The sequence below is a fragment of the Diplotaxodon limnothrissa genome, linkage group LG23 (assembly GCF_057381915.1).
Source record: "Diplotaxodon limnothrissa isolate DT_005_m linkage group LG23, D_limnothrissa_male_GT1.1, whole genome shotgun sequence".
In the NCBI taxonomy this organism is placed as follows: domain Eukaryota; kingdom Metazoa; phylum Chordata; class Actinopteri; order Cichliformes; family Cichlidae; genus Diplotaxodon; species Diplotaxodon limnothrissa.
Genome location: NC_140617.1, coordinates 10,438,364 through 10,465,894, shown reverse-complemented (window position 1 = coordinate 10,465,894; position 27,531 = coordinate 10,438,364). Strand labels below are relative to the sequence as shown.

The following is a 27,531-nucleotide window of genomic DNA, read 5'->3' as shown; positions in this document are numbered from 1 at the left end:
TTAAATGTCAGAGTTCGCACACGTTTTAACGTCCTCCTGTACTCAGCTCAGTAACCGTGTGAGAGCAGAGTGAGGAGGAGGCTTTTAATAGTTTTTATTTATCACTTAACTTCAGCCAGAGTGCAGCAGAGATGAGAGAGACGCTTAAATCAGATCAGTGTTTGCTGTGAGCACAGAGGCCCTGAAACCGTCAGGCTCTCAGGTAAAAGTGAAGGTGTTTCTGCTCCTCTCAGAGTGTGCAGCAGGTCCTCTGCATCAGGATTAAACTAACTTTACCACACCCTGCTCAGTGCCCAGGAGGAGGCGGCATCAGGGGTCCAGAAAGGTTGGAGATGTTTGACAGTCAGTGGGAACCTGAGAAGCTCAGTCTGATGCCGGCTGTCACGTCTCATCAGATGGGGTTGAAACACTGAGGTACCTCAAAGCATCAGGATGTCTCATTATAACTAAAAGGTGCAGAAAAAGGTCTAAGGGTGGAGGAATGCTGTGAGGAACATAAGAGAGCTTCATTAAAACCACATCGTCTCCTGAACACAGAGCGTCCAACACATCGAGCTTTATCTCCAGCGTCCTGGGACCAGCTGAGGAGGAGGAGGTCGGTTTCATTATACTGAGGAAGGCCTCGTCTATCAGATGGAAACTGTAATAAGAGTGCAGCCACTTCATAAATGCTGCCCGTGCGTGTTAGCAGCAGCCTCTGCAGCCTCTCATTGATCAGTAGCTGCTATCAGGCAGGAGGAAGTGCTCTCAGCTGGTAATTACCTGCCTCACTCTAATGACCTTTCACCTTGGGACAGATAACCAGGCGGTGGCTTGGCTGCAGACTGAGAAACATGAAGATAAACTCACGGAGCTGCTTTTAAAAGATGCAGCTGCAGCTTTGAGAGGGCTGATCGGGTCAAATCGCTCTGCCCGCACTGCAGCTTCAGAAGAATGACATCTGTTAACTCAGGGCTGCAGTTTTATTTTCAGCTGTCACTGAAATTCCTGAAAAACTACCAGCTGATGGACGACGAGCAAAAGATGAACCGTAGACGTTTGGTGTGGACGAGCTGGAGGAGCACAGCACTCATGGTATAACTTTGATCAACAAGCTGCAATGAGAACATGGTTTTCTTTTTACTGTAACATTAAACTTGAACAGAAATATGGCTCTCCTCTCTTTAGGCAGAACACATAAATGTTAACATCAGCGTGTGATGTGGGTCCTCTGTGCCCGACGGGATCCACCCACATTGCCACAGAGTCAGTCTGTCACTGACAAAATGTTGCTGTGCATGTCAACACCAGTGTTTATTCTGGCAGGGCGGGGAACCACTTCTAGATCATGAACCAGGAACCTCTTCTAGATCTGGAACCAGTGGAAAAGTCTTGTGATGGCAAAGTAAAACCTGCAGTTCAAAGAGGGCGGAAGAAAAATGTGCACAGTCTAAAATAATGATCTTTATTTATAAATGTAGTTTGAGTAGAAAGTAAACACAGTAAAAACATTCTCTTTTTTCACTGATTATTAATTTGATCTGGTCTTTTTGATTTGTTTGTAAAAGAAGCTTTGATACACTAGAGCTTCTAGTTAAATAAAGTTTAAAGCAGGACTCGTGTATATTGATGCTTTAGCTTTGTCTGCTGACTGGTTCTGGTTCTGAGGATCTCGCTGAACTTTCTGTGCTCCGCTCAGTAACCCCGTGTCTGTGCTGCAGGATCAGTGGGACCACGTGGAGGAGATCGAGCTGGTCAATGATGGATCTGGTCTTGGTTTCGGCATCGTGGGCGGGAAGACGTCCGGAGTGGTGGTCAGGACGCTGATACGAAACGGTGTGGCCGACAGGGTGAGTTTAGACTTTAAAATATAAGAAATACGTCTGCTTGAAGAGAATCACTGGGATTGTTAAAGCTCAGAGCTGGTCTTCAGCCTCATGTTCTGGGAGTCTGTGTGTAATCACACTGCGTGCTCTCATGAGCGTTAAATCCCAACGGCGAGAAATGTCAGAGCGCTGAAGCTTATGTTTACGGCCAGTTTTACCCCAGAGTAGACCGAATACTGGGGTGTGTTGATCTCATCTGTGTGCTTTCCACCAATCAGGATGGGCGCCTCCGCACAGGTGACCACATCCTTCGAATCGGGGCAACACCTACCAGCGGCCTCACCAGCGACCAGGTAGTCCAGGTGCTGCAGGGGTGCGGGAGCCGCGTGAACATGCTCATCGCCAGAGACCCCCAAGGTCAACAAGCAGCAGCACCTCCTCCCCCACCACCTCCTGTCTCTGCCCCCGTTTCCTCTTTACCACCCCAAACCCCCAAGCTGCCTCCCCAGAACCCGCCCCAGCGCCGTTTCAGCAAGGCGGTGAGTTCATACGAACTTACAAGCACATGGTGACTCTGAGCCAAAACATGTAAGCTCACTGTATGTGCGTGCGTGCGTGCGTGCGTGCGTGCGTGCGTGTGTGTGTGTGTGTGTGTGTGTGTGTGTGTGTGTGTTTGGTTTCAGCCCAATCTGGAAGGATACGAGATCCATGAGGTTACTCTCTCCAAGATGGAAGGACAGAGCCTCGGCATCTCCATCGTCGGCTACAACCCTCTGACCAGCCAAGGTGAGAGAGAAATCACCGTGCTGTCCCAGAAGGACGTCACACATCACACGGAGCTCTGTCACATGAGGCTCTCTGACCGTCAGCCTTCAGTCCAAGTCTAGACCAACTGAAACTTTCAAAACTTTTACTATGAAATCTTCTTTCAGTTGTTTGTGTGTGAATATTTGTGGTGGATTTGAATCCAGGACTTTCCTGCTGTGAGGTAATAGCACTAACTCTCTCTCTCTCTGTTTGTCTCTCACTCCATTCAGATGCAGTCGGTGTGTTTGTCAAACACGTGGTTCCCGGCAGCGCAGCGGATCAGAGTGGGAACATCCAAGTCCAAGACCGACTGATCGCTGTAAGAAAGCTACTGTTTTATTATAAGTGAACCCGGTTTGTGTTCTGCTGTGCTGTGGGGGTGCTTCAGGAGGATGGGTTTCTGACCACAGTGAGCGCTTGGTTTGCTTTGCCAGCAGTCAGTTATTCATGTTGGGCACGTGTTGGATTTTGAACCATTTCTGTTCTTGATCTTTAAAGACAGAGTTTGTGGGAGGTATCGGGTTTGGCGGTCTCAGCTTGGGGTCTCTGTTTGTGACTCCCAACTTGCTGTGGGTCGGGGAGTTTAAGTATTTAGATTGCACGCTTAGTTCTAAGAAGAGTTTGAAAAAGACGAGTGCTTAGATTTAGCACTCAACGAGCGTCTGTTCTCGTCAGACATGAATGTTTTTGGTAAGTACATAGAAAACTGAAGGGTCACTGGGTCTTGTTGAAGAATGAGGGGAGGTGGGGGAGGAGAATGACAGACTGGTGGTGTCAGCAGTGATGGTGATGTTGTGGAGATGAATGCTGGGCGTATAGGTGAAGCTGTTGATTTACTGGGTGGTCTACATTCGTGCACTCATCCACGGCTGTGAGCGCCGCATCCACACGGAAAGAATGAAGCTGAGGATACGAGCAGCAGGAATGAGCTCCTTCTTGTTTGGGCTTCAGGGGGCAGGTGTGCATGGATGGATTCTTGCACGGATGAAGCGTGAGCCAAAGTAAAACATGACCTTGAGTAAATGTTTGCCGGATAAGTTTCCTGCCATGCCGCATATGGTGGCTGGTTATTGATTAGTTATGTGATGCTATAAAAGGTTGTAATTGTTGAAGTTGCACAGCTCCTCTGAGGAAAGTGGTTCTGGAGGCTTCTGCAGAAAAACTGAGGCACATTCAGGCTAATAAAAATCAAAAATCTTTCATTGTTTGAGCCGTCTGCCACTTCCCTGGTTCCCCATCATTTCAGCTGATTCTTGAATGTGGTCTGGATCGGCTTCGGTTTGGTCGGTTGCACTCATGTTATCTTGTTCTTTCTCCTCCTCTGTCTGTCTGTCACAGCTGGACGGCGTCAGTCTGCACGGTCTGACCAACCAGGAGGTTCAGGAGGTGATGAAGCAGACGGGTCAGACTGTCATTCTCACTCTGGTCAGGAAGAAAGTCAGAGCTCTGGAGAGATCGTTGGATAAAGGTAGATAAATGTTTTAATCCAGTTTTGTCTGCCAGTCTGTGTTTCCTGAGTACTGTCCTGTGCGATTAAATGATGGCGTCAGTACTTTGACCGCACTCTGGTTAAGTCTGTGTGCGTCACAGTGGTTGTCTGATTCTGTGGGAGGGTGTAGGTCAGGGGACCCACAGAGTCCTTAAATGAGCACCTTGACTGTGCACAGAGCCGGCGACAGCGTCCCGTTAGACACTGGCCTGCAGATCACGCTGACTCGGCACACAACGAGGAGGCGGAAATTGAAGCCCGAGTACACTTCTGTGAGAACGATAAACTGACTTTTGACGTCACCGGGATGTGTGCGGGGCTGGACACAGCTCTGACTGCATGGTGCTGAAACAGTAATGTGCTCCAGCGGGAGAAGTTAACTCTGTGCTAAACTTATCGCAGCTTTTCTTCCTCCCTCCTATGCCTCTATCCTCTCACCCAGATTAAGATGACAAATTTGTTTACAACTCGGTGTAATTTCCCCAAACTCTGCTGCAGGAGGCTGCGATTTGTCCTTCACGCCGTCCACAGAGATTAATTTGCCCGCTTCTGGGTCATTTTTTTTGTCTTGCGGTCGGCCAGCAGCCCGCACTGGTCAGCCTCCAGGTCGGAGAGAAGCAGGTGATTTTTTTTAAAAAAGAGGAGGAGTGCGAGGCTCTTATCTCCTCCAGACGTCTTTTCATTTCATTACCGAGGAAGCACAGAGGAGGAAATCGGCTCAGGTTTTAACTTGTTATAATCTGGTTGTTTCTATGGCTCTTTTATCTGCTCTGAGTTATGAAGAGAGTCCGACGGGAAAGTGAGCTTAAATAAATACTCATCAGTCAGGAGGTCAAAGGTCAGAGTGAGCTGAGGGCTCCTGGGTGATCTGCTCTGTGTTTAGATAGATGGACTTACAGGACCACTGTCAGCATCCCACAGAGATTCGATGAATAAATTACAGACAACAAAACTCTGAAAGACTTTCAGATAAATACAAAATTCTATTAAACGGCACATTTATTCATTTAGGGGCAGCACGGTGGTTAGCACTGTTGCTGCACAGCAAAAAGGTCCTGAATTCAATTCCACCATCCGGCTGGTGTCTTTCTGTGTGGAGTTTGCATGTTCTCCCCATGTTTGCATGGGTTCCCTCCGGGTACTCCGGCTTCCTCCCACCGTCCAAAGACATGCAGCTTGTGGAGATAGGTTAATTGATTAATCCAAATTGCCCATAGGTGTGAATGTGAGTGCGAATGGTTGTCTGTCTCTATGTGTTAGCCCTTTGACAGACTGGTGATCTGTCCAGGGTGTACCCCGCCTCTTGCCCTATGACAGTTGGGATAGGCTCCAGCACCCCCCGCAACCCTGAAAAGGATAAGTGGAAGCAAATGGATGGATGGATTTATTCATTTACTCCATCCACCTATCAGAGAGGCCACGACCTTAAACCTTAAATTATCCACAATGATCAAACAGTTTTTTTTATCACACTGTAAACATGTTTATTTGTGCTGTGATGTTTAAAAATGGGGATCTATGGGGACTGACTCACTGCTGGGGCCTCAGCTTCAGTTCTGTGATTGGTTGATGCTTCTGTGCCGTCAATAGACACCCACCCCCAGACCTGATCCACAGTCCTTATTGAGGCCTCTCTCAGCCACGCTGGTACCAGCTCAGTGCTGTCAGTGCTCCTAAAATCTCATGTTTATCAGTGACATCAGTCACATCTTTGTCCTAAAATAACAAATTCTTACTTCGTGTGTGCGTGTGTGTGTGTGTGCGTGTGTGTCTGTCAGTGGAGAGAGAGCCTTCTCGAGTTTCTCTCAGGAGGTCATCGGAGGTCAAAGCTCACTTGTCTGGGTTTGGATCCACGATGTTGAAGCAGGAATCAACAGACCTAAACTCAGCACAGCTAAACAGGGGTGAGAGACACACACACATACACACGGTTGTGCTTGTCATTCAATCATGAAGCAGCAGATCTATGTGGTCTTCAGGGACAAATGTCTCCGGTCTGTCAGGACTAAAGACCCAAAAAAACCGGGGGGCTTGAAGACCCTAGGGGTTTCTTGATGAAAGTGCAAGAAATTGATAATGAAAGCTGAAGAAAGGAATGATGGAGGTGAAAGTGCAGAAAAACAGATTTAATGTTAGACGACCTTTGCCTGACAGACCTACATCATCATCACCTTCCTCCAGGTGGAGATTGATTTTATTAACACTTCACGTCTGTTTGCATGTTCCGTGGCTTTGGGTGGATCAAAGATCCAGAAAGGAATGGCAGTGTGGTTCAGTTCGATCTGAACTGAGGCGCCTCAGGATGGACTTATTATCTGCTCAAATCTGAGACCTGCGTGTGAAAGGTTCTGATGGTGCACACTCGGACAAAGCTTCATCTCCTGCTATATAGCGCCTACCTCAAGAAATATACGCCCGTAGCAGCCGACGGGAACACTTCCTCCCTCCAAACCACACCTGCTATCTTAAACCTGATAACAGATTCTCGTTTCAGGAGTTACAGGAAGTCTAGATTTCTCTGATTTTTCTCTGGGCGCTACCCTCCTCTTTGGATCACACTCTTATAAATAAAGGTTCATTCATCGTCAGCTGCCCACATACGTCATCCACAAGTTCCTCCTCCTCTGTGGTGTCACAAGAAAGCCCACTGCTGTTCTTCTTCTTCTCTCGTACACAGATGCAGGCATCAGTCCACGTTTCTTTAAACTCTAAGCACAGCATACAGGTGTGTTTAGAGTCTACTTCTGCTTCAGGCAAAGTCACTGAAACGCTGTAAAAAACAGGATTGTGTTGGAATTGTTATCTGTGTAACTGAAAACCTCAGATCAGCTCCTTTCTTCATTATCGCAGACAGATGACGTCTTTAATACTTGATATTTATTATGAATAAATAAGAGGTAAGTGTGTTTAATGATGCTGATCAGGCAGTTAAAAGCCTTCTCTCTGAAAGCCTCTAAAGATGTGTGATGCAGGCCTCTAACGGCTCTCCACACTGAATTATTTCCTCTCTTTTTATTCCTCATTAGCTTTGCTAAGTGGCCAAAACGCCACGCTAACACTTAGCACGCCGCTTGGCTGCTCCCGGCCGACAGATGTAAAGTGTCCAAGCTGTCTGACAGCCTCGCAGCGATGTATTGCCCCGTTTATTCAGCCAAACGCTGCAGATTAATTGCTGTGTGAAGGCCGGGGTTAGCAATGCTAATTTAATCAGAGGCGGTTGTTGTAGGGCTGCCAGAGCTGCCTCAGAGCGCTTTGACATGCGAACGGATTGGTGGGAACATGGAGGTGTTTTTGTGCAGCTCAGCAGCGGCACCGTCCTCCCAGAAATTAGGTGCCGGCACTCTGTAATCTGCTGCGACTGTCACCGCTGTATGACGCTCAGCTGCTTACTTTACACTTTATTTACGCGTTGAATTCCAATGAGCTGCACGACAAGCCGGCTCAGCGTATCCATGAACAGTCACACATGACCGGCTCGCACATGGTCAGTGCAAGGGTCACGCTCATGTCAGGTCACCTGCCCATTCATTCGCCCATTTACTCATCTGTCCGTCCACCCATCCATCCACCTATCTTCCAATTCATCCAGCCATCTCTCAATCTGTCCATTCGTCCCTTCATCTGCCCATTCTTCCATCCATCCTCCAGCCCATCCATCTGCCTATTCATCCATCCATCCACACACCCATCCATCCATCAGCCCATCAACACATCAATCCATCTATCCCCTGTTAATCCAGCCATCCATCCATTCATCCCTTCTTCTGCCCATTCTTCCATCCATCCCTCATTCATCCAGCCATCCATCCATATGACTTAAATGATCAGAGCTACTGTGCTATGATGTGGTAAAGACTTCCTGTGTCAGAAGGTGGTCTGGAGTCAATAGCCACCCACATCCATTTGCCCCAGGTCGTCACTGGACGACCTCTGCATCAGCTGATAGAGGAGTCTAAACAGTCTGTTTGAACAGAGCGATTCTCTCTCAGTGGTCCACTGAGCTCTGACCATCTCAGTGAAACTATCACAGTGTTCTTCTGCCCAAGTGCTACAGTACTCTCACACTATACTATTTGTTTGCAGCACTTTAACACTTTTTGAAGCTGATGAGAAAACTGTTGTTTTGTGTGTGTGTGTGTGTGTGTGTGTGTGTGTGTGTGTGTGTGAGACAACAGAGGCAGAACTAAGGGCTAAGTGGGAGCAGGCTCTTGGACCGAATTATCAAGTCCTGGTGAGACAAGACATTCAAAATTATTAAAAGCTTCACAGTGTTGCTGAGATCCAGGACTCAGTCAGTGTGTGTGTGTGTTTTATCAGATGGTGAATTTGGATCCCGTGATCGAAGACGATGAAGAGCTGCAGAAGTCATCGAAGCTGCTGCCTGTCCACACTCTGCGTCTTGGGGTCGAGTTGGACTCCTTTGATGGTCATCACTACATCTCGTCGGTGGCGCCCGGAGGCCCCGTCGACAGACACGGAGTCCTGAGACCTGAAGACGAGCTGCTGGAGGTAAGATTACAAGCTGAAAGTCATCGTCAGCTTCATTGTCTCACAGACCGTACCATCAAAGTCGCCCTCTGCTGGACATCAGACAAACTGCAGCTGTGTGACTGTGAGATGTAATCATGTTTTGTTCTTGTGTAGGTGAACGACGTTCAGCTGTACGGAAAGTCTCGCAGAGAAGTGGTGTCGTTCCTCAAAGAGGTGCCTCCTCCGTTCACTCTGGTCTGCTGCCGACACCCGATCGCCGACCTGGAACCAGAATCCGAATCTGAACCAGAACCAGTACTACGACTACAACCGAAAGCAGGACCAGCCAGACAGTCGCAGCGGGGTGTGGAGGAGGTGAGAACAGGGCTGTTTATGGTGCCGTGGGATGGCATTTGTAGTAACAACTACTTTATAAGCAGTTATGATCGTAAAGATGAAAAGCATCATTGTTTGGTTTGAAATGCTGCTGGAGCTCTGAGAATAACCGTGTGCTGTCTGTCAGATCGAGATGAAGCTGTCATCGATGCTCTGCAGTCAGACGCTCCTGAGAGATGATAGCAGTGGCAGACAGGTAACCTCTGCAACCACACACACGCACACACACAAATGATAAATGGACTGGTTGTTCTTACAGCGCTTTTCTACTCTGCTTAAGCACTCAAAATGCTTCATTCTACCGTCCACGCACACACACACTTTTTGTATGCTTAAGTGCTTAAGTGATGGATGCATCAGAGAGCAACTTGGAGTTGATATCTTGTCCAAGGATGTCTGGCATGCAGAGCAAAGCAGCCAGGGATCGAATTGCCAACCTTCCTTCTCTACCTCCTGAAGAGGAGGGTTGCAAGAAGGATCACGAACCCTGGTGCAGTGTATTTGTTATATGGACAGGTTCACTTCCTGCTGTCACTCTGTAGAGTATGAATTAAACCCAGACAGCTCCATCCTGAGTTCATTCCTGAACATTTCTTAAAACACTTCTCCATGACAGGAAGTGTTCAATGAAACAATCAAGCACCCGGCCTCTAATACCTGAGCTAGCAGCGTTAGCTTCCTAAACTGCTGATCACGCAGAGCGATCGCTCGGAGAATATGAAGTTTACTTTAGGACAGACCTCCTCAGTGCCGGGCTCGTTGACCTTTCCTGCTCAGGTTTATGGGTCAGGAGTCAGAGCAGGTCTAACGTGTCCTTGGGCGCATCCATGTGTGTGAATGTGAACTGGTGAACGGAGAGTGTTGCACAAAGCACTTTGAGTGCTCGGGTAGAGTTGGAGGTCTTTAAGGACCAGCCCATTTATCACTTATTACGTGTGAATGTCCTGAAACATGTCCTCGCTGAGCGCGCTTTAACTGCCGTTTAAATGTTTCTGTGTCAGGAGCAGGTCTCACCTGTAGAGGTGGTGCTGAGGGAGGAGCAGACCCACTACACCCAGGATGAGGAAGAAGAAGAGGAGGGAGATGAGGAGGATGAGGACGGAGAGCTTGCTCTGTGGTCTTCGGACATTCAGGTGTTGGAGCTGCAGAAAGAGCGAGACAAAGGCCTCGGCTTCAGCATCCTTGACTACCAGGTAAGAGTGGCAGCTCTGACGGCCGATCGTACGGCCCAGGAGACCACGTCAGACTGGCCTCCCAAAGTCTGAAAAGGTTTCACCTAACAGGTGTCTGTGTGCACATCCGACTTTCTTTAGCTGGACGGCAGGTTTTGCTACCGTCCAGCTGCTAGCATTTCCTCACGTTTTGCTCTGCTCGTTTCTAGTTTCACGTCGCACTGGTAGACTGCAGGTCGATGACTGCAGCTGTTTGTGTGAAGCCGGCGGTAACGTTAGCATTTCTGAAAGTGGTGTCCAGAACCAGCTTCCATCTTTAATTTTGCTCTGTGGCTGTGAACCATGTCAACGTCTCACTGAAAACGTTGTTTAAGGGGCATGTGACCAATTTAAAGGAATTTTGATAACACCTCCGAAGTATCTGGACACATGCTGGACTGAGGTCGGACAGGTCGGGTGAGGTACACCTGCGGAATCTCAGAGCCTCAGGTGGACAAGGGTACCTTGACACTCCAAAAATTCTAGGATGGAAGGAAAACCCCAGAGCTCAGGCAGCTCCGAGTCCAGACAAACAGCTGTCTTACAGGAAGGTGCCACTGGTATTCATGTGTTTCCCATCTCCTCACAGGACAGCGTAAACGGAGCGAAGCTGAAATGTTTTAAAGTGAATCTCATCTCAGAGGTTTTAGATTCATCGCTGTCTCTGGAGTAAATTTGGGAAACTCTGGTGTGTCTGCTGTCTTTATCTTCTCCAAACCTGCTTCAGTGCTTTATCTTTAGGCGCAGCTTCACCTCTAAGACCTCAGCCCCCTCCTCCTCCTCCTCTGTCAGACCCAGCTGAGGTGGTGGAGCGAGCTCCAGCATAACTCCCAGTTGGTCCACATCATGTCAGCCTGCAGACACAGGATCTGCCTAGGAGAGAGAGAGGTGTGTGTGTGTGTGTGTGTGTGTGTGTGTGTGTGTGTGTGTGTGTGTGTGTGTGTGTGCGCTACACAGTGTGATCCGCTCGTGTTTCTGGCTCTTGTTGGCCCTCGTCCTGCAGATGTTTGCAACGTTTCGTTGCCGTTATTCCTGCTGCAGCGTTTGTGCAGAGTGAAACTTCCACACTGTCTTTGCTGTAAAACGATGAACGTAACCGCTTCGCTGTTGGAAAACTGAGATTAGAATTTGGTCTGGATTCCAGCAGCTCTACAGGCTGAGCAGGAGGCTGCTGAGCATGCTTTGTGGTCCCAAAATTGTGAAAGTGCTTGAAGTCGTGGAGGAAAATGTTTTTGTGCATCACCAAGGATTTCTCCAGTGAATTTGTTGTAGAGCACAAACTGTAATGACGTGCCTGTAAAACAGTCTGATGGTTTAAAAGCAAAATGATGGCCTAAGAGGTCCTTTTGTTCATGCCTGATCACATCTCTGTTACGTGTCCTCGTTGTGCTCTGGGCTGCCTCTGGTTCTCCTCAGGGTCACAAAGCTTGTAGGTCCATAGGACGGAGTCCAGCCAGGGCTTTCAGGACCTGATGACGAAGTCTCAGACTCATCATGTTACTTCGGTTTCTCTCCTGTTTGACTTTAATATGATTTAAAATCATCGGCAGTAAGAGCGAAGCCTCTGCCTTAGAGTCAATCTGACCTGCATCATATTTAACAAAATAAAACAAATCAACTTCCTCACAAACCTTCACCCTCTCTATCCTCTCCGCTCTCTGTATCTCTCGCCCAAGGGCACGTCGGCCCAGTGTTCCTGCCAAACTGTTTCCTGTTACCGACTCTCGCCTGTCAGAGCTGAGTGAAAGATGGCCGCAGGCAATAAGAGGAGAGCTGCTGTCTGTCTGGATTCTGGCTCATAGTTTCCTCTGAAACAGAGCGAGCAGCTTCGTGGCACAAATACGAACGTGTTCTCCAAAGACTGAAGGAGCTCAGTTCGGGTCCGAAACCATCGGCGTGAGGGTGGTACGATTCTTTATCCTTGCGCCACGGCCGGATCACAGATGCACTGGTGGTCACAGGATACGAGAAGAATCAAAGCCGCCACAGTGTTCATCACACGAAGACAAACTCTGCCTTTGCTCTATTGTCAGCTTTTAGAAAAACAACTCATCTCATCATCTCAAAGCGAGTCTCACCTGTTTGTAGCCAGACACGTATGGAAGCACTTGGCACGCCCGAGCTTTAAAACAAGCTGACAGAGTTCGAATTTCCTCTAATAACAGGTTTTAAAATCACCCTTCCTGCTGTCATTAAGTCCTCAGGCTCCTCCCACCAGAGCACAGCACAAGCGCTGTGACGGCTCGCGCCAGTCCCACTTCACGTCTAGCCTTCACACACAAACCGCTGCAGCGCGAGCTGGAGGGCAGTGAAGTGCTGAGACCCGGTGTTTTCGCCCAGTGAACAGAAACACTTTCACAGCTGCAGTGCTCACACAGCTTTCTAATGTCAGTATTCTTAACATATAAGACAGAACATGGGTCTCATCATGTTCTCTTAAACATGACAAGACCCATCTTTGTTTGGGTGATAACCTCATATAGTCTGTGCAGGACGTGGTTCTTCTGATTTGTGAGATGACTCCACGTCTGTGTTCTCTTTTATTTCTGAGGTTGCCACGCTCAAGTTTCCAAAAGGGCGTTTTGTTTTGAAGAATCCAAAGATGAATCTTTTCTAATTAAAATGAATTTTTCTGCCTGATAGAAGATGAGTCTGTACATGCCCGTGAAGCGCTGATGGGCGAGTGGCCGAAAGCTGCGTTCAGGTTTCTGCCAGTTTTCCAACGAAGCCCACGTTAAAGTAAGAGAACGTGGAGCGTCCAAATGTTTCGGGCAAGTATCGATTAAGTTCTTAAAAGTCAGAAATATGATAAAACATGAGAGGCGCTGAAAGGTCTTGAAATATGTTCTTTAAATCAACAAATGTAAAGTTGAGTGAGAGCTCCTAAAATATTTGGGCTCGTGTTTATTTTGGTGAATAAACCTCCCGAGTTTGATTCTCTGTGGCATCGCGAAGGTCTTCAAAAGTCTAACTTTGTGCAGACGCCCTGCAACCTACATATCCAAAAACACCCAAACCCTGCTCGTTGTTCTGTGTGTGAAACATTTCACTACTCCTGGCAGAAACGCTTCTAATTTCTTTTTTCCAGCCCCTCCTACGTTTTTCTGATTCCTCCACTTCTTGACTGCGGCGGCCTTTCTTTTTCCGGAGGATCTTGTAGGAGTGGAGGACGTGAGTTCTGACTCCTCACCACCTGTAGCCATGTTGTTCAGTCTAAAAATATAGCTGGCTTTGTTCTGGCAGCCTCAAACTTGGCACGGCAGCTCGTACTGCAGCGCGGGCGATGCCCGGGGTTCGACGCCGGGGAATTCACGCCGCGCACATCCGCTCGCACCAGGAGAGGGTTTGAGAGTGGCGCGGGAGGCTCTGGGGGGAGCGTGGGTTTGGCCGGCCTTATAGTCACTCTGGTTAAAACTCTGAGCAGAGAGCAGCGCCGGCGGAGGAGGAGGTAATCGCCTGCAGACCACATGTTCTGTCACACTTCAGATGGGCAACGATGGTATTAATTAGTCGCGTCACTCGCTGTGGGTGAAGTGTTTACAAGGCTGAGGAGAAAATGAGTGTCCTGAGACAAATTACAGGTCAAATAAAGAAAATGTATAACGTGCTTCTTATTTCTTCCTGGCTGACCTGTGGAGATGTACAGCACACTGTGCACCAGAAGTTTTTATCTGATTATAAGATGAAAGAATTTAAAGACAACAATAACCTCAGAGTCGTGTCAGTAAACATGCAGCAAAGCCTTAATTTCTTAGATAGCTGTAGAGCATGCGGCTTCGTTTAAGGTTCGAGGGTTAATTTTAGAAAAGGAAAATCTTTTTTTTTTTTTACAGCACATGACTAATAACATGAGCAGGATAAAAGCTGCTTATTTACTGCTGCCCTCAGCAGCGACCATCACAAACCAAATGCTCAGATTAATTCTCTCAGAGTGCTGACACTCGGCCCAAACAGGGATGGATGGATGGATAGATATTTTACATGAAATTTAGATTCAGAGAAAGAAAAACAGATTTTCAGCGTCGTGGCAGATATTTGTCACGTCTGCGTGCTTGGACAGACTGCCGACGTGTCTATGTGTACCCTACCTCTTAAACTTTTGACCCCCCCCCCACCCTGAGTTTTAATTTCTTGGTTATTTTCTTTGCCTCATCTTTGCTTTTTCTTTCTGTATTGGTGTGAAACAGGAAGCAGGTCAGCTGTTCTGAGAAGACGAACTGCTCCTCAGGGTCTTTGAATGAGTTCAGTCTGGTTTTAACGTCCGCAGACTCTTGTGGTCTCGTCTTCATCAGTCGCTGAACGTCCTTAGCCTCGTCTTCCTCACGTCTGTGTGTTTGTGTGAATGTGTTTGCTGTTATTTCTCTGGTCTCTGGCTCCCCCTGCCTGTCCTCTGTGGTGATGGTGGTGATGATGATGGCGGTGTGTCTTCTTCGCTCTTCCCTGTGAGAGTGATGAAACAGACAGGATGATCTGTAATGGTCGTTGTCCCACTTCCCTCGACTCTGTGTGAAATATGAGCTCGGCTGATCTGGGGTCGGTCATGCTGGGCTGAGAGTTGGTTAAAGATTTCCAACTCAGTGGATGAGGCTCTTGGTTTTAAACTTGCTGAAACTAAAACTGGGAGCCGCTCTAATGATTGATTGATTGAATCTTTATTTTGAACATGTTGAAAAAGTATAAAAAAAAAATAGAATTAAAAGAGACAAATGAACAAAGCAAACAAAAGGAAAACGAGCAACCACAACTCCAAATAACGTCCATGTTCAAAAAGGAGCAGGAAGAAGCATAAGCTTATTTAATCCCACCCCTTTTCCACTATCTAGTATCAATAGACTACAGAAATACCTCCTTGTAATTACATTATATGTTATGTGTAATTTTTTTATTTTTTTAATATATACACATATATGTTCCTATCTATCCATACCTACGTATATACACACATACGCACATATACACATTTTCAATAACCCCATTAACACCTGAAGGATACACAACCTACAATTTTTTTTATATATATATATATATATATATATATATATATATATATATATATATATGACGAGGAACCATCATGGAAGGACAGGCCCCTGCACGGTATGTACCACCGGCAGATAGAGGAGGTGGCTGATATCCAGAAATCCTACCAGTGGCTGGACAAAGCTGGACTGAAAGACAGCACAGAGGCACTAATCATGGCAGCACAAGAACAAGCTCTGAGCACAAGATCCATAGAGGCTGGGGTCTATCACACCAGGCAAGACCCCAGGTGCAGGCTGTGTAAAGATGCCCCAGAGACAATCCAGCACATAACAGCAGGGTGCAAGATGCTAGCAGGCAAGGCATACATGGAACGCCATAACCAAGTGGCCGGCATAGTGTACAGGAACATCTGTGCCGAGTATAACCTGGAAGTCCCGAGGTCAAAATGGGAGATGCCCCCAAGGGTGGTGGAGAATGACCGAGCTAAGATCCTGTGGGACTTCCAGATACAGACGGACAAAATGGTGGTGGCTAACCAACCGGACATAGTGGTGGTAGACAAACAGAAGAAGATGGCCGTAGTGATCGATGTAGCAGTTCCGAATGACAGCAATATCAGGAAGAAGGAACACGAGAAGCTGGAGAAATACCAAGGGCTCAGAGAAGAGCTCGAGAGGATGTGGAGGGTGAAGGTAACGGTGGTCCCCGTGGTAATCGGAGCACTAGGTGCGGTGACTCCCAAGCTAGGCGAGTGGCTCCAGCAGATCCCAGGAACAACATCGGAGATCTCTGTCCAGAAGAGCGCAGTCCTGGGAACAGCTAAGATACTGCGCAGGACCCTCAAGCTCCCAGGCCTCTGGTAGAGGACCCGAGCTTGAAGGATAAACCGCCCGCAGGGGCGTGCTATGTATGTATGTATGTATGTATGTATGTATGTATGTATGTATGTATGTATGTATGTATGTATGTATGTATGTATGTATGTATGTATGTATGTATGTATGTATGTATGTATGTATGTATGTATGTATGTATGTATGTATGTATGTATGTATGTATGTATGTATGTATGTATGTATGTATGTATGTATGTATGTATGTATGTATGTATGTATGTATGTATGTATGTATGTATGTATGTATGTATGTATGTATGTATGTATGTATGTATGTATGTATGTATGTATGTATGTATGTATGTATGTATGTATGTATGTATGTATGTATGTATGTATGTATGTATGTATGTATGTATGTATGTATGTATGTATGTATGTATGTATGTATGTATGTATGTATGTATGTATGTATGTATGTATGTATGTATGTATGTATGTATGTATGTATGTATGTATGTATGTATGTATGTATGTATGTATGTATGTATGTATGTATGTATGTATGTATGTATGTATGTATGTATGTATGTATGTATGTATGTATGTATGTATGTATGTATGTATGTATGTATGTATGTATGTATGTATGTATGTATGTATGTATGTATGTATGTATGTATGTATGTATGTATGTATGTATGTATGTATGTATGTATGTATGTATGTATGTATGTATGTATGTATGTATGTATGTATGTATGTATGTATGTATGTATGTATGTATGTATGTATGTATGTATGTATGTATGTATGTATGTATGTATGTATGTATGTATGTATGTATGTATGTATGTATGTATGTATGTATGTATGTATGTATGTATGTATGTATGTATGTATGTATGTATGTATGTATGTATGTATGTATGTATGTATGTATGTATGTATGTATGTATGTATGTATGTATGTATGTATGTATGTATGTATGTATGTATGTATGTATGTATGTATGTATGTATGTATGTATGTATGTATGTATGTATGTATGTATGTATGTATGTATGTATGTATGTATGTATGTATGTATGTATGTATGTATTAATTAGACAAGAACACCCTATCAAATCTCTACCTTTTCCCTGTACCCTGTAAAAACCATATCCTTAAACCGCCTTTTAAACTGCGCCATGCTTGGACATTGCTTCATATCTTTACTTAGTCTGTTCCACAGCTTCACTCCACACACAGAGATGCAAAAACTTTTTAATGTTGTACGGATACGAGGATGTTTTAAATTTAATTCCCCCCTCAAATTGTATCCCCGTTCCCTTTTAGAAAACATTTTTAGAATATTGTCAGGAAGCAGGTTATTTATTGCTTTATATATAATTTGTGCTGTGAGAAAATGAACCAGATCTGTGAATTTTAGAATTTTTGATTTTAAGAATAGTGGATTTGTATGATCTCTGTAACCAGTTTTATGGATTATCCTTATGGCCCTTTTTTGTAATATAAAGATTGATGATAGCGAACATTTGTAAGTATTGCCCCAAACCTCTGCACAGTAATTCAAATACGGTGCAATCAGGGAACAATAGAGAATGTGGAGTGATTTGTGGTCCAGAATGTGTTTTACTTTACTCAAGATTGAGACACTTCTTGAAATTTTGTTATGTATATGATTTATATGAGACTTCCAGTTTAATTTATCATCTATAATCACACCAAGAAACTTATGTTCAAGTACTCTTTCAATTTCCACACCATCTACATGAATCTGCACTTGTGCATTTCTAAGGGAATTCCCAAATAAGATAATTTTAGTTTTACTTAGATTTAGCGATAGTTTGTTCCTGTTAAACCATTTTTTAATTTTGCACATTTCTGAAGTAATTGTATCCAGCAGCTCCTTTAGATTCCCCCCAGAACAAAAAATATTTGTGTCATCTGCAAATAATACTAATTTTAATATATCAGATGCCTTACAAATATCATTTATATAAATAATAAATAATTTTGGACCCAGTACAGAGCCTTGTGGAACACCACAAGCAATGTCCAAGCATGATGAGGAATGGACACCCAGCTTCACAAATTGTTTCCGGTCACTTAAATAATTTTTCACCCATTGCAGTACAACCCCCCTAATCCCATACCGTTCCAGTTTATTAATTAATATGTCATGATTGATTGTGTCGAATGCTTTCTTGAGATCCAGAAATACTCCAGCTGCATACTGTTTCTGATCTATAGCATTCGTAATCTCCTCAATTGATTCGATTAATGCCAGAGATGTTGATCTTTTTGATCTGAATCCATATTGACTGTCAGAGAGTAATGGTATACCTAATGGCCTCGGTATACCAAACATAGACACAAAAGAGTCCGTGAAGGTTCTCATACAGGTCGGGTAGTCTTAGGAGGTGAGGAGGAGGTGAGTGGACTCGCCACCTTTTGTGGTTTTCTTTTGAAGCTTTGAAGATTTGAGCATTTCTGTCTTTGTGCTGTTTTCGGTTTGGAAAGATGGATGTTTTCAACTTTCCAAACCACAATGTTCCGATCTCCCAGGTTCCTTAAAGTTGGCATTTCTGCCGGACAAAAGTTTGTTGGTCCACCTGCACGTGTTTCAGGCAGCTCCTCCTGATCATTGATTATTATTACTAATTATTAATGTTATCCCCACCTGTTCATTCACAGTGGTTCTCAAACTATGGGGCGTAGACCACCAAGGAAAGTATCTTTTTAATGTTAATGTTAAAAAAGATAAAATTGTGTTGTTTTTAAACCTTTTTTGTAAAATTGGCGAGCAGTTGTAGATCACTCAAACACAAGGTCATTTCAAGTGTAATTATTCCAGGGGAGGGGCTAATATTTCCATTTTATGTGATTAAAACGACAAATCGACCCTCGTTGGGGGCAATGGCATCCGCCCAGTCCTGACTGTAGCATCAGACTACAGGAGGTAAAATTTGGTGTTCTGCTTTAACGTTTTTCCTCTCTGGCTCGCAGGACCCGCTGGACCCCGGCAGATGTGTGATGGTGATCCGGTCTCTGGTACCTGGCGGTTCAGCGGAGCTCCACGGTGGTTTGCTCCCTGGAGACCAGCTTGTGTCAGTCAACCGCACCCAGCTGGACATGCTCAGTCTGGCCGAGGCTGTCGAGGTTCTCAAGTGTGCTCCGCCTGGTACGGTCTGCCTAGGAATCCGGAAGCCTCTGGTGGTAAGTCCAAAACGTAACCCTGACCCCTGAACTAACCTTTGGCAGGTTAGTCACCTGCTCACCTGGCTGAGCAGGTGACTAACATGGAAATTCAAATTCAAATTTTATTTGTCACGTACACAGTCATACACAGTACGATATGTAGTGAAATGCTTGGACAACTGCTCGTGACCTAAAGAAAACAAAAAAGGAAAAGGCTATGAATAAGATAGGAAATAAATATGAAAAATTAAAAAGGGTAAATTTAACTAGGAAGGAATAGAATATAAATTAAGGTTAAAAATGAAATAACTGTACAACACAAATTAGAATGAAGGGTAAATTTAACTGGGAAGAATAAGATAAAGATAAATATATAAATTAAAGTTGAAAATAAAATAACTGTACAACAAAATACACAATACACAATATAGAACTATATAAGAATGTATGAAGAAATCTAAATATAAATAAATATATACACAATAACAGCAGCTGTACAAGTATTAACCGGAAATGAAGAATATAGTGACCAGTGTTGTGCAAAACCAAAGTCCAGAAAGTCCAGTGTGTGTGTAAGAACTGTATGTGTGGGTCAGTACTGTGTGGTGGTGTGATTGAGAGACCGTATCGCCTGCGGGAAGAAGCTCCTCCTCAGTCTCTCTGTGTTGGTCTTCAGGGAGCGGAATCGCTTTCCTGACCTCAGCAGAGAGAACAGTCTGTTGTTGGGATGGCTGAGGTCCTTCACGATCTTCCTGGCCTTGGTCCGGCACCGCCTGCTGTAGATTGAGTGCAGGTCAGGGAGCTCGGAGCGGATGGTGCGCTCAGCTGACCGCACAACCCTCTGTAGAGCTCGTCTGTCCTGCATGGTGCTGTTCCCGAACCAGGTTAAGATGTTTCCCGCCAGGATGCTCTCTATGGTGCACGAGTAAAAGTTCCTGAGCACCTTGGAGGGCAGTTGGAAGTCTCTCAAGCGTCTGAGGTGGTAGAGACGCTGTCGGGCCTTTTTCACCACGGTGTTGATGTGACAGGACCATGACAGGTCCTGCTTGATGTGAACTCCGAGGTATTTGAAGCTGTCCACTCTCTCCACTGGGCACTCGTTGATGACGGGGGTCTGGTAGTTCCTCTCCTGCTTAGTGCTGAAGTCCACTATCAGCTCCTTTGTCTTACTGACGTTTAGAAGGAGGTTGTTCCTCTGGCACCAGTTCTCCAGATTCCTAATCTCCTTCAGGTAGGCCGTCTCGTTGTTATCAGAGATCAGGCCCACCACGACGGTGTCGTCAGCAAACTTGATGATGGTGGTGGACCCAGATTTCCTGGTTTTTGGTTCAGACTGGTAGGTCCGAGGTTTGAAGGTGTTTTATGCCTGAACGCATAAATCAACCGCTTCCAGTGTTTGTTCATCCACCAGCAAATATAATCCCATCACTGGGAAAGTGATTCTGCAGCGATGTCAGAGCTGCGAGAGTAAATGAAAAGAACCCCTTCTGTCTGCATCACATGAATGAACTGCAGTGGACTCTTACCTGCTGAAATCTTACCTCGGCCTCCCGCTGGGAGAGCACCGTGCAGTTGTGGTGAACCTTCATGCCTCCACACTCTTCTGTAGTCTTCCTCTGTGGATGGACCTGACTTCACTCTGATCTGCATGTTTGTGTAGGTGGAGGCACCAGAGAGGAGGAGAGAGGACAGCAGCACATCACTACCTGTGGCAAAGGTACACACACAGACACACACACACGATGCTAATAGCGATGGAGGGCATTCATATCCTCAGTGATGTGAGGATATTGTTGCTGTTGAGCTCTCTCTAAGGCTGTTCTGTCCTTTATCTTGCTCTCATGGTTTGGATTCTGATGATGGTGAAGCACACAGTTGGACTCCTCACTTGCTTCCTTTTTACTTGAACCCTTGCTGCCTTTGTGACCTCACTGAGTTTCCTGCTCTGAATGAAGGCATTAAACAGCTGTGTGTGTGTGTGTGTGTGTGTGTGTGTGTGTGTGTGTGTGTGTGTGTGTGTGTGTGTGTGTGTGTGTGTGTGTGTGTGTGTGTGTGTGTGTGTGTGTGTGTGTGTGTGTGTGTGTACGTTTTGAATTAGAAACGCGTTTCACGTGAACGCACGCCGTGGGAACAAGAAAAGTGCAGATAGTTTCAGTATAAAGGTTGTACAGTTTGATCTGTGATGGATTTTACAGGTGTACCTAATAAAGTGGGCTCTGACTGTCTCTGTTAGAAACGTTAATCTGTCCAGACTAATTGGACATTAAGATTTTGTCCCCCGTCGCATCGCTCACCTCCTCCCTCGCTGCTCTGCTCCCTCCATCTGTGTTCATCTTCCAAATGGAAATCTTTCTGTCTTAATCTCTTCTTCCTGCTCTCCTTTCACTTCAGTTTGCTTTATTAGTCTGGATACCAGATGAACGGCGCTGCCAGAGCATCTGACCATAAAGAAAGATGAATCGAGGGCCGAATGAATGTAAATAAATATGTAGAGCGTGACGGGGATGAAGAGAAATGGCTGCTCTGTTCAGACTGAGTGGAGTGAGTTTGAATTTAAAAGATCCTTTTTTTGATTATTTCTGATCAGGAGCTTTTAAATTTGGTTACCAGAGTGCGCAGGACACTCACTTCTTTAAAGTAGTATATTCTGAGATGAAGTGTAAGGTGGGGGCAGGAACCTCACCTGAAACCAGCCACTGATGCAGCAGCTGCAGGACTTTACACCAAACTCCATTCAAAAATCATGAGATTTTACTGGCATGTTCTGATCACAGTCAGAAATCTGCAGATTTAACAGGCGCTGCTCAGATAAATAATAAAGTCTGTAAAGCAGAAACATTCAGCCATGAAGCAGTTTTATTAAATATCAGAAACAGGTGCAGACGTTCTGCAGTGAGCAGAACGTGCGGAGGCTGGTTCCATATCGGATCCAAATAAGATGGAAAATCTGCTATGAGGTCGTTCCTGTGGTGAAATGTGCTGAAAACATCTCTGAAACTGGGAGCGAAGAGTACAGGACTTTGGTCCTTACACTTATAAAAATGAGCGTGTCATCAGCCCAGTGCATGCTGGGAGCAGTGAGTCGGGCCAACAGAAAGTGAGATTCTCTTTCCTCAGATTTCATTTGGATGTTTAATGGCCGTCATGTTTCTGCACCTTCCTCCTTGTACATGAGCTCAGCTGTCCATGAAACGAGCCGAGAGCTCGACATCAGCGCTGATAACCCGCCATGACGTCATCTTCCCTCTTCCTGCTTTCTTCCATCTCACTGCTCTTCACTCTTGTGCCTTCACCTCCATGCTCCCCTCTCCTCTATCATCTCCTCCACATCTTTCTCTCTCTCTCTTTCTCTCTCTCTCTTGCTGCTCTTTCATCTCCTCCTCCTCTCCTCTCTTTCACCTTCCTTCACCCTCCTCTCCCTCCTCTCTGTCTCTGTGAAGCTGCTGACTCAGCGGGATGGTTGAATGGTATAAAGTGCTCCATCAGCTCAACCAGCAGCAGCATCTCTCTTAAGTGGAGGGGTGGAGGGGGGTACTCTGAGGACACTCTGGTCCTCCAGCATCTGTACACGTAGTACTGCAGTATTACGACTCACTAATACTGCAGACAGAGAAGAATACAAGCTGTTTGTCTTTGCACAGATACTTATGGACAGAAATTTTTACAGAAACTGAGACGTTGTTACGTTTTTTTGTCTGCAGTTTGTGACATCACAGTGTGACATCATTATGATCGCAGCTGTCAAAATCAAATAAAGTAATAAATAATCCAGTGAATAAATGAATGAACCCTCACACACGTGAAATATTAAAAACAAAAGTGTGAATTTCTTTTTCAGTCAGTCTTTGCTGAGTAGAAGCACAGAAAAAAGTTTGGGAAAAATCTTCCAAAAATTAATGTAAAACTTGAGAAAAGGATTAAGAAAATAAACAGAGGGGACTGTGTTCATGAGTAAACACAGAAATTGATGACTGAGTTCAACCTTTAAATAAATAATTACAGAAGCACCATCAAATACATTTTAATGCATGTCAAACGGACTAATACATGTATCACGCTTTTTACTGCAAACCTCATTCAGTCACACACACACACACATGCATACACACACACACACACGTGCACGCATCCACACACGCACGTGCAGTATGATGGGGGAGCCGGGAATCGAACTGCTGACCTTTGCGGGTAGGCGTCCAATTATAGTTGCTGATTTGTGTGTTTAGCAACATGTGGATTCATTTTCGGAGCATTTGTCGTGTCACTGCTCCGTACCTGAGCAGGTGGTTGTGATTTGCTGAAGAAAAGCAGAAGCCTCTGATATCTGCACACGTGTCTGTGAAGCATCAGCCCGCTGAGCTCGTCTTTGTTCTGCCATTTCTGCTGAGTTCTGCTCTTCTTCGTGTCCTGTGCCGTCGCCGTCCTCTGCGCCGCTGTTTTATTTCCTCTTTTATATGCAGCCCATTTGGCTGAAGAGGTTTTTTCACAGCCCACAGGTCTCTGATGGGTTTCCATAAAGACGGCCGGGTGGGCACTTACACTTTGCTGCCGGATCCTTCTCTGTCACACTGACCAGAGAGAGACCCCGTTACACGCCCACGCCTCGTTAACTTTTAGAGGTCAGGTGTGCAAGAACGAGCTACTGCCGTCGTTTCACTTCATTCTGCTCCTGTTTGTGCAGATAAAGAGCTGCCACGGCGCGTTCAGCTGGCTGAAGCCTGCGTACGACAGAAAGTGAGCCGGAGGAACCCAGAGGACACTCAAGACCCAGTTTACTGCTGCTTCACTTTATTTTACTGAGAAGGCTGTAAAACCACGCTGCTTAGTGTCTCCACTGCAGTAATCTGATTACTGCCCACTTTGGCCAAATGGATTTCTGAACGTTTCAGCAGTAGCTTCAGAAGCTCTGGGTTTAAAACTGAAGCCTGTCAGTCTTTGATTTGTCTACAGGACTTCCGGTTAAATTCCTCTGCTGTGTGAGGTTTGAAGGTCTGTTAGTACAGTAACCTTACAGCGGCCATGTTATTGGTCAGATTATGTCATTTTGACAGTCCAGAGGTCCAGTTCACGTGACGCTAGCAGACAGCTAGCAGCTACAGCCACCTGTGTCTCCATCCACCTGTCAGTCACAGAGGCCACGCCCCAAGAAAGCTAAAACGTCCCCTGCACAGTTATGAAGAGGAGGGAAACGTGGGAGTCTATGTGGAGTGACTCACTACTGCCTCTGCTGGACGTCAGGGGAACTGCAGCTGTGGTTGTTTCAGCTGCAGAAGGAGGATCATTAAAGACTGTAAGCCTAGGTGCGACCTCTGACCTTTGTTTCTGTCACACAGCAGAAACATGGCTGTTGGTGGAGTTTCCTGTGGGAGTGATGCAGTTTGTTTTTTTTTTTGTTTTTTTTTCTTTCCTGTGAGGATTGTCATGTAGTCATGTGACTCTGCAGTCGCTGCAGCGAGGCGGTGAAGACAGTCGTTGAGGATCCTCACGTGAACCGCAGCGATGCTCCGATGCTCCGTCCTCATCGTCTAATGGCAGAGACATTAAATGACAGCGTCTTTAAATCTTATGAATATGAGGCCAGGCAGTCACGGCCAATACACATCAGTCTGCAGAACATCCTGTTAGCATTATGAGCTCTCTGCCGCTGCCGCCGTCTACTCCTCACCTCCATTATACGCCGTGATGGGCCGGCTTCCCGGGCCCAAATTAAAAGAAGAGGAGCAGAGTCCTTGACGATGAGGCTTCGTCGATGGAAATTAGCCTAAGTGTTGTCATTAATATTTCCCGGCGCGGGCTAATGTCTGCATCGTAATGTTAAGAACAGGATATCCCCTCAGTATCTGCTGAGGAGGCTCTTTGGGGAGTTGGAGATGAAGGCTAATGTCCAAAGTCAGGCGAGTTTTAGATTTAGTGCGAGCTGCAGAGACACTCTCACACTTTCACATGAAACACTGGGAACCATGATGGATTCTGATTTCTGCCTCCTTTTGTCCTTCACGACCTCCAGAAATCCAAATTGAGTCATCTTGTTTGTTTTCCACAGACACGGGAGTCATCTCGGCTGTGAGTGTTTCATTATTTCTCACACCTGTCCTCTGAGCAGGTGTGAGAAACAAGAAACCATTAAAGAGCAGAAACGAGCTGAGAAACCAGAAAGTCCTTTCAGATTCAAATCTATGTTTTTAAAGGCAAATGGCCAACAAAGCTGAGTGCTTACAGGAATGATAAAAATCACGTCTAACGCAAGCAGACAGAAATACAGCCAATCAGAGCAAATGGCTAATGACACTGTTTAGTCAATTGCATTTGATTACGTCTCTGCACTGCTGCCAGGTGAAAAATGTCTCTGTGTGTTTATCGATGCATCTCATGACACGTTGGAGGCTGAACATTCTTCAGACATGGTGAACCTGAGCTCACTGGTGAAGTTTGAAGCTGCTGGATTTCCTGTCGTCATTTCTGTCTTAATTACGCGGTCGCTCCTCTGGAGCTTCGTCTCTGAATGCTGCCGTCTGTGTTTTAGGGTTTCAGCGAGGCCGCCATCCTTCCACAGAGCCTTCATCTGGAGGAGGAAGAGGAGGAGGAGCCAGAGCTGATCCTGGATGCTCTCCCTCGCTACGCCACCTCCTCTCTGACCTCTGACCTCCAGCCAGAGGAGGAATTCAGGGAGATGGGTGTTGATGAAGAGGAGGTAGAGCCGGAGGACAGCGTGAGCCCCGCCCCCAGGAAACCCCCACCATCTTGGGAAGAGTGGAAGTTGGCCTCCCTTACCCGAGCTGGGGGGGCAGATGAGGTGAGTTGACGAGCAAGGGGAAGTTTCATTGACGTTGACTCGCTCACACAAAACATGAAGTGAACGGCTGCGAGTGGCGAGGTATTGGCGAGAACTCATTACCCTGCCTACGGTCCCCCATGTTTCCGTGACCGGGGGTGGTGCTGCCTCTGCAGCGACGCCCCAAAACCCCCAGAAACTGTTCTAAAGCACAACTCGATTGAGCTGACGTGTCCGAACTGCCCGTTGGCGGTACGGCGGGTTGAGAAGCACTGTTTTTACAGGGGAAAGAGCTGGAGAACCATACGCTCTCCTGACTCCACCTGCACTCAGGTGGTTTTAGGCTCAGACACACCTTATCTCCATTTTCTTTCATACTGTTCATTTTTGGGTATTAATATTTCCAGCATGTTTTTAATGGGAAAAGTTCAGCAGTTTAACATTCGTGTGTTTTCTAAAGGCTGATTTCTGCGTGACTGGATGAAGGTCAGAACAAAAGTCGTGACATTCTGCTTCTGTATGTATTTGTAGTTATTTGGTGATTTTTGTCCTCAGGCCTGGAGCAGAGAGATGCAGGAGGAGGAAGACCTGCAGAGATCGGACCATGAAAGCATTGTGTCTGTGGGAAAGCTGATTCTGGGTGAGAGGAGAGCGCACGAGTCTAAATCATGTTTAAGATAATTTAGACTCGAGATCCATGATCTCTCTCTTTTTTTTTTTTCCATCTCATGACCTGGTGAATAGGAACAGGATGTCATTTAAAGAAAATCCACCTAGATCAGGGTCAGCGGTTCTGCAGTTCATGGTGAAGGATGAGGATGAGGTCCTCACAGTGATAGCAGTACAGATGTTTGTGTGTGTTTCAGGTCTTCCGGACTCCAGAGACAGCGAAGCAGACTCTGAGCTGACTCTCACGGACACTGACACAGAGTGAGTTCCTGCTGCACCTTCACGCTCGCCGTCACTCTTCCTCCTCATACACACTCGCTCAGAGAGTCAGAGGTCTGCTATCGTGCTGTATGTCGTGTTTAAACAGCCGTATCTGCTAAGAGAGGCCGAATTTTCTGGAAACAGAAGCTTCAATCATGCCCCAAGTAACGTCTGGTGTCCTCTTCCCTGCCAGGTTAAAGTTGCCCACAGTGCTGAAACCTGCTAACTGTTCGCAGCTCACAAGCTTAGACCTCACACACACTAATTTCCTCCTCCATCAGCTCCTCTTACGTCCCGTCACAGTGCTGTGGCACCCTCTGCTGCTCTCACACTCTAACTGCAGTCTGATTTCTCCATGAGTCAACTGTTTCCTGCTGTTTTTAATAACATATGGTCAGCGGGCACCCGGCGCTCACTCTCAGCCTCGTTAGATTAATCTGGATCATTGTGGTCACAAACCAGCCTCAGAGTTTAATCACAGAAACTTCCTGTCTGTGTTTTTCTTCCCCTGGAGGTCTGTCAGGAGGATTGATACTGCGAAGAGGAAGAGGCGGAGCCAGGGGGGATCCTCTCTGCCAATCAGTGGCCACAGGTAGGACAGCTGCTTCACGTTCTGCTGGTTTGAAC

General features: G+C 46.0%; 1 protein-coding gene across 8 annotated transcripts in view; it reads left to right on the top strand.

Moving 5' to 3' along the window:
• patj (PATJ crumbs cell polarity complex component) overlaps window positions 1-27,531 on the top strand; it is an 89,480-nt gene that overhangs the window by 12,261 nt on the left and 49,688 nt on the right. For 5 of the 8 annotated variants that reach the window (XM_085347463.1, XM_085347462.1, XM_085347460.1 and 2 more), the window contains exons 7-23: window positions 1,701-1,829; window positions 2,084-2,344; window positions 2,489-2,591; window positions 2,843-2,931; window positions 3,951-4,080; window positions 5,880-6,005; window positions 8,277-8,332; window positions 8,419-8,610; window positions 8,746-8,946; window positions 9,095-9,163; window positions 9,969-10,160; window positions 19,011-19,220; window positions 20,863-20,919; window positions 25,726-25,995; window positions 26,530-26,614; window positions 26,841-26,904; window positions 27,419-27,496. In XM_085347463.1, the coding sequence (XP_085203589.1) occupies window positions 1,701-1,829; window positions 2,084-2,344; window positions 2,489-2,591; window positions 2,843-2,931; window positions 3,951-4,080; window positions 5,880-6,005; window positions 8,277-8,332; window positions 8,419-8,610; window positions 8,746-8,946; window positions 9,095-9,163; window positions 9,969-10,160; window positions 19,011-19,220; window positions 20,863-20,919; window positions 25,726-25,995; window positions 26,530-26,614; window positions 26,841-26,904; window positions 27,419-27,496 (2,312 nt within the window). The remainder of the gene's footprint in view (window positions 1-1,700; window positions 1,830-2,083; window positions 2,345-2,488; window positions 2,592-2,842; window positions 2,932-3,950; window positions 4,081-5,879; window positions 6,006-8,276; window positions 8,333-8,418; window positions 8,611-8,745; window positions 8,947-9,094; window positions 9,164-9,968; window positions 10,161-19,010; window positions 19,221-20,862; window positions 20,920-25,725; window positions 25,996-26,529; window positions 26,615-26,840; window positions 26,905-27,418; window positions 27,497-27,531) is intronic. The other 3 variants (XM_085347464.1, XM_085347465.1, XM_085347466.1) reach the window with 3 other exon arrangements.